The sequence below is a fragment of the Erigeron canadensis genome, chromosome 5 (genome assembly GCF_010389155.1).
Source record: "Erigeron canadensis isolate Cc75 chromosome 5, C_canadensis_v1, whole genome shotgun sequence".
NCBI classification, from domain to species: domain Eukaryota; kingdom Viridiplantae; phylum Streptophyta; class Magnoliopsida; order Asterales; family Asteraceae; genus Erigeron; species Erigeron canadensis.
The window spans coordinates 45,517,105-45,524,036 of NC_057765.1; the positions used below are offsets into that span (position 1 = coordinate 45,517,105).

Consider the following 6,932-nt stretch of genomic DNA (forward strand, 5'->3'; position numbering starts at 1 on the left):
ATTTTAAAATAAAACACATTTAGTGAGTATCATATAGAGATTTTTATCTGCCTATATTAAGAGCCAAAATGGGCCCGAGAGACAAAGAAAAGCCCAACAAAAAACATCAAAAAGTGCTGTGGTGTTAAAAACGAAAATAAAAATAGGAGTAGTGGGCTGGGCTGGGCTGGGCAGGGAATGGGTTGAACACTTGAACTTGTGGCGGAGAATGAGGAGGAAGGGGGAAATAATTAAATAAAAAGAAAAAGGGAAATGGGGAATGAATTTATACCACACAAGGCGTTGGTTGGTGTTATGTAAATTCACTGTTATGTGTATGTATGTGGCTTTGGTAATAGAAAAAAGAAAAGTGCAAGGTTAGGTTCCATTAAAATAGGGCCACGTGTGATCCCCTTGGATGGATTCCAGCCTCAAATTAAATTTATATATTTAATTATTTTGTTGTCGAAATAATAGTGGCTGAGATTTGTCCTGAAAAAACAAAAAACTCTGTTGGTCATCGGCTGTTGCTGCTGCTGTTCTTTCCTTGCTTCTTATCAAACTCAACCCCCCCTCTCTCCCTCCCTCCCTCTCTTTTTCTGTTTTTTTTCAACAATCACGAGAGGAGTTGTTGTATTCTTTCTTTGTTATCTTAGATTTGGGGTTTGGATATTCATAAATTACAAATTGGATTGGATCTACCAGTGGTGATGTACGGATAATTTTGAGTTGTATTGATAATAATAATTAGAATAATAATAATTGTTGTGTGGGTGTAACTGTTGAAGAATATTCAAATCAAAATTCCACCACCCGATGTCCATGGCTTCCGTTCCGGTAGGCTATCATCTTCTTTGTCTCGATGATTGATTGATTTGATTAATTCTCTGTATTATATGTTTTGCATCGTATCTGCCGGCTCATGAGTAGACAACCTAGCTACCACATCATCATTTTGTAGTTACTTACAACATACATATCTATAATATCATCTTCTTCCATGGATGGACTTCTTGTTGTTTGTTTTGCAGTAGTGGGTTCACATCTGCTGCTGCGGCGGCCAGTCATGAAGATGAAAATTCAACAAACCCCCTTCTTCTTTATCTGAAATTTTTAACCCCACCCCCTTATATTAAACATATATGGACTCCGTTGACAAACTTAACAACATCAAGGTTTCTATTACTCAATTCATCTTATCTGTTATTTCTTCCTAGTTATTATATTAATGATACCCCCTCTTTCTTTTTTTCTTTTTTTTTTTTTAAATTCATCTCAGACAAGAAAACCTTATACCATTACTAAACAACGTGAACGATGGACAGACGACGAACATAATAGTTTCTTAGAAGCCCTCAAACTTTATGGCCGAGCTTGGCAACGTATAGAAGGTACAATACCATTCCTTCTTACTTCTTTGTCTTTTTCTTTTCCGCATCTTATAATCCTCCTCGACTTTAATTCTGCTAATTGTATTAGCCCCCCTTCTCCGTCCCTGTGTTTAATTTAATTGGAGGCACACTTTACTTTTCCTCCTTTTTTTTGGTTTATATGCAGAACACATAGGAACCAAGACTGCAGTGCAAATCAGAAGTCACGCGCAGAAATTTTTTACGAAGGTCATTTTTATTTCCATGTTCACTTACCTTATTCTGTATTTTTTACCTCTCTTTTTTTATGATTTTCGTTATAAGGCAACCAACTTTTTTTACTATCATTTAAACTCCAATTTTATATTTGTTCATTCAACTTAAAGATCATCATCTCAACAGTTAAAATGTTAAACGGATATTTTTGTAGATTAATTATGACCTTCGCATTAGCTTATTGGTTGAAAGGACATCCCCCATTTAAGAGGTCTTGGGTTCAAGTCTTGGGGTGGACATAGGAAACCCCTCAATGAGGGATTGACTTGGGTATACCCAGGTCTAACACCGAGGGGGCAGGGTTTACCCCTATTAATCGTCGCGCCTTTGGGCGGATTGGTAAGCGGTTTCCCCATATGTATATACGCATTTATACTTCGAGGAGGCTCTCTAGCGTGGACCTAGTTAAGACTACCCCCTGCTGTCGAATTGCGACAGGAAGTTTCAAGCGAAATTCACCTTAAAAATAAATAAATTATGACCTTAACCTCCGGGTTAAACTTTAAAGAAATATTAATTGCCTATTAATTTATGGAGGTATACGCAAAATATTAGCCTAACGAAGTTGAAATATAATGTATGTTGGGTATATAATATTTTATCTCTTTAACTTCTTGTAAATTCAATTTTTTTCTTCTAGTTTTGTCTCAATATATTTTATGGTGCATCCATTAACACCATATATGTTGTTGTCATTATGCGTATAAGTTTCCTTTTTTTTTGTATTTGGTAACTTTTATGGTGTATGGGTTCTCGTAATAACCCCCTTATAATATTTTTCCTAATAAGAAATGTGTACAGTCAACTCTTTAGCCAAGATGAATCCAACCATTCTGATATGCTTGTATCGATATCTCTACTACTCAATAAAGATTATTGGACCCTTGTTGAAAAGTTAAAAAAAAAGAGAGAGATGTGATATTACCTTTACCCCCACCTACCCATTATCTATTACCTATTTATCTATACTACTTATACGCCCAATTGAAAAGCACACTTTTGGGATATACAGTTCTATTAAAGTACCTTTAATGATTAAATTACCTTTAATGATTAAATTACACCATCAGTTATTTTCTATTATATTTCCACTAACCCAATTACATCGATTATTTTTACATCAATAATCCACACTATTCGACGCCGCCACCACCACCACCAAGTGCCGCCATCACCATCAGTCCTCGCCACTCTGCCCTCACCGTCACCATCGCTGCATTGCGGTGGTACCGTGCTAGTATATAATAATAATACTGTTGTAAAATCTAAAATTCTAAATCTGAGTCCAAGACCAAGTACTCACTGCAAGGTCTGTGGCTGAGGCAAAGGTGTTAACCACTTGATTCATTGCTGGTGTACATTTTTGTATGAAAATGCGTTTGTTATTAGGTTTAACCACAAACTTTCAATAAACACTAACAACTTCCTGTTTCGTCAATGGGAAAATTTTGTTATCAGTGTTTAAGACAAGTGTTGTATTTGCCATAGGTTGGATCTAACACCATTTGTTTTCTTACTGTTAGTTTGTACGCACGAAGGTATTGCATGCTATAATCCTACCTTTGCGAGTGTTAACTTTGCTGAGTCAAGTCTTCTTTTCTGCATCATTTGGCTCGTACGAGTTATTGTCAGATTTTCGAGTTTTGTTATCAGTTGTTCAGATTGATTTGGCTTTTGCACCCCTTTTGTAGATTCATTGCTTTAGGACCAATATAATACATGACATGATGCTAATAATTTGGGGCTGGCGACTATTTGGGAGCAATATATTACAATCATAAGTAACACAGTTGATGGTTGATTATGCTGTTTTAAGCTACATGGGATGATCATTTGCCATTCTCAACTTGGAAAAATAAAAAAAGATGATGCAGTTTTAAGTGAATGATTTTGGACCTCTTGGTCTCTTCATTGGGATTGTGGTGTCCCTTTTATCATGGAAGATTTAAACATGAATCTAATGCTAGAACTTTAATAAGGGGAGTTAATGAAGGGGGGCTGTTCCTGGTAATTAGATAATTAGTTAGGCTGTTCCTTGGTGACTGAGCTAGAGTATTATGCTAAGTATAGGATATTACTAGTGTAATTCAGGTTTCCCGAAGTGTAGGTACTATTTTCAGTATTTTGATTTTTAATATTGTTCATTTGTTCGTTTGATATTATAATTGTGCAATTCAGCCATGTTTCTATTAAAAATAACTGACATATAACATACATATTGTGTTGCATTAGTACCATATGTCTACCCTATCTGGGGCATTAGGACGAGGGTGTCACTTTCTTTACATTCCCTTTTTATAATAATAGTTGGAGAAGGAGGCTGTTGCTAAAGGAGTTCCAGTAAGACAAACTCTTGATATAGAAATTCCTCCTCCACGCCCTAAAAGAAAACCAAATTATCCTTATCCTAGAAAGATTGGGTTGCAAGATCATCCACAGGTGGCAGAAAAGGACGGCGAACATGCAGCTTTAGTTTCTTTGCGATCAGCTATACAAATATTGGACCATGAGAGAGAACCCCAATCCGAGGTATCCATTTATTATATTTTTTTCTTTATATGGGCCTGTTACTTCATTTTTTTTTCTTCCATTCCAGATAATCAACGACAAAGAGAAGTTAAAATATTCAAAAATAAGTGAGGAGGCGGAAAATGGCAGTGAACCTCTATGTGCATCTCTGTCCTCGGAAAATGAAAATCCCATACGAAGATCAGATGAAACTCGAAATCCAAAAGCTTTTAGAGAGCTCGCACCTGCGTTGGATGATGTGATTAATCATGATGAAATAAATGAATCCTACATCACAGTTGAAACCAGAAAGAATCAGAAATCGGATCAAGATGGCATTAACCACACAGATATTACATCTAGCAACTCATTATTTAAAGCACATGAAACTCTCACTCAAGGTCAATATTCTGATAAGTTGAGTCTATCAATAAATGATTTACGGAGTGCACAGAACTACCCTAGGCATGTTCCTGTGCAGGTTATAGATGTAAACAAAGAAGTTGGTGCAAAAAATATTGTTCCATGTGAGATTTCATTTCATGACTCAATACTATATAAGCCAGGAGAAGTTCATGAATTTGTTAACATAGCAACAGCATCTGGAACTAGTGGACATCATAACAATTCTTCAAGATCCTCCGGTTATCCGACCTTCCATCCTCCTGTCAGCCCGTTGGGTGGTGATAATCAAGAAAATTACCAATCATTTTTCCATGTTTCATCGACAATCTCTAGCCTTATTGTGTCATCTCTGTTACAAAATCCTGCAGCCCATGCTGCAGCAAGCTTTGCAGCTAAGTTCTGGCATCCTGCTAATACAGAAGGTTCCCCAGGAGATTCCTTTTCTACCGATCATTTGACTCCTGAGAATCCCAACATGGCAGCCATTGCTGCTGCAACTGTGGCCGCTGCAACTGCATGGTGGGCAGCTCATGGTCTGCTTCCTGTTTGTTCTCATTTTTACCCAGGTTATTCTTCCACATGTCCATATCCATTTGGGGCACCAACAATCAGGAGTCAAGAAAGAGTGGCCCATGATGGAAGAGAGAAGGCTTCTTCTGATGTCTTGGAAGTAGAGAAGATGGATGCAGAAAAGACCGAAGATCTATATTCATCGGAAGACTCTGATGGGCGGGGAGATATGAAATCAAATACTGAAGCAAGTCCAGTTGACGATACCAATGAAACAACACCAGTGGTCGAACTTCATGATTTAAAACAGACTAATGTTCGGAAGCAAGTTGACAGGTCTTCTTGTGGTTCTAACACTACTTCTAGCAGTGAAATCGAGACGGATGCTTTAGAGAAACATGGAAAAGATAAGGACGAAGCTAAAGGGTCAGATGTGAATATTCCATGCAATGACTCTATTTCCCGTCGTAGTAGAGGCACTATTACCCCAAACGAATCATGGAAGGAGGTCTCTGAAGAGGCAAGTAACATAATAATATCTAATTATGTCTTATATATTCTTTTATTAAAAAGGCTAGAGATTGTTGGTATTTGAAGTTTAGATGTGAAGGTATAATTAGAAACAGAATAAATGTATCATACCCTAAGGACTTCTTTTTTAGGCAACTAACTTCACCTATAGAAAGATAACATAACCAATTTTCAATTTGATCCAAGGTAAATTGACCTGGTTACTTCATACGTGGTCAAAATGTTTACATGGACCCATCAGCTTTGACCATGTTGACTTATCCTAACTTTGTGACCGCTTAGCTTACAGATTTACCCTAAATGCAGTTATATGAAATTGTGTTACCTAGAGTAGGAATCTCCCCTAAAGTAGGTCACTTTTTTATGAAGTTTTCTCCTAATTTCAAGCAGACATTACGCAAGTTGTATATGTTATAGCTTCCATCTCATTGGTGCTTTTTGAGTTTTCATACAGGGACGGCTTGCTTTTCAAGCACTCTTCTCTAGAGAAGTGCTACCACAGAGCTTCTCTTTAGGTGAGAAGGATCAAGAGAATATAATGAAGAACAGTGAAGATGTATCACAGTTGGACCTCAATAGGATGAGTTGCTCCAGTCAAGGTTTTGCATTTTTGAAAGGTGAAAAAACTGTCGAGGAAGGGTTGCTGAGAATGGGCTTAGGGAGTGTGCAGCTGAATGTTAATCATACAGGGTTTAAACCTTACAAGAGGTGTTCAGTAGAGGCTAAAGAAAGAAAGATGGTGAGTGGATCTACAGGCAATCACAATGATGAGAAAGGTGCAAAGAGAATGCGTTTGGAAGCAGATGCGTCAACTTGATCGATACAGAAAGTAATTGTGTTGTATATTATTTTAGTCTTGTCCTAAAGCTCACCACGAAACTTGCCGTGTAGTTTGTCGGTGCTATATGTTTTTACCGTTGTTTATGCTGCTCATAGAATGGACAAACATTTATTATGAATGTGTCGTATTTAATTAAGTTGTCATGTTCCTCCTAACTCTGGAGAATGAAGAAATGGAGTTTCAAATAATGCATATTCTGAGCATCCAGTCCAATAAATATATCTATCCTCGTTGCTTTTGAAACTTGGTGACTTTCGTACCAAAAAGTGGACACCTGAATGAGAATTAACGATCTTGAAAGGGCAGGATCAACTTTATAAAAACAAAAACTCCGTAACATTACAAGCATATAGGTGGTTTTCTAGCGGCGGGGAATACGAAATAAAAGTTAAAAGCTAAAGAAATATAAGGATCAGATTTGGAAAGATGTAATACATTATGGATAGGATCCAAAAGAAGTAAAAGTTGAAGGCTCAAAGTGAAAATTCGTTAAAATAGTAAAATACTCTATC

The 6,932-nt window shown here is 37.0% G+C and overlaps 1 protein-coding gene across 2 annotated transcripts; it reads left to right on the forward strand.

Annotated features, from left to right (window-relative positions):
- Positions 1-491: 491 nt before the first annotated feature.
- LOC122598819 (protein LATE ELONGATED HYPOCOTYL-like) lies at positions 492-6,612 on the forward strand. 2 transcript variants are annotated; one of them, XM_043771306.1, is made up of 7 exons: positions 492-816; positions 1,011-1,154; positions 1,259-1,370; positions 1,537-1,598; positions 3,933-4,154; positions 4,222-5,568; positions 6,034-6,612. In XM_043771306.1, exons 2-7 carry the CDS (start codon positions 1,122-1,124, stop codon positions 6,394-6,396), a joined length of 2,139 nt encoding a protein of 712 aa, XP_043627241.1. In that variant the 5' UTR covers positions 492-816; positions 1,011-1,121; the 3' UTR covers positions 6,397-6,612. The 2 variants fall into 2 exon arrangements, with proteins under 2 accessions (XP_043627241.1, XP_043627242.1); XM_043771307.1 differs by having other exon boundaries at positions 1,014-1,154.
- Positions 6,613-6,932: the final 320 nt, after the last annotated feature.

Excerpts from the sequence above, each read along its gene's own strand:
- LOC122598819 (XM_043771306.1), top strand. The coding sequence starts at position 1,122 with ATGGACTCCGTTGACAAACTTAACAACATCAAG. Across the intron at positions 1,155-1,258 it reads ACAAACTTAACAACATCAAG|ACAAGAAAACCTTATACCAT; the intron begins GTTTCTATTACT and ends AATTCATCTCAG. Across the intron at positions 4,155-4,221 it reads AGAGAGAACCCCAATCCGAG|ATAATCAACGACAAAGAGAA; the intron begins GTATCCATTTAT and ends CTTCCATTCCAG.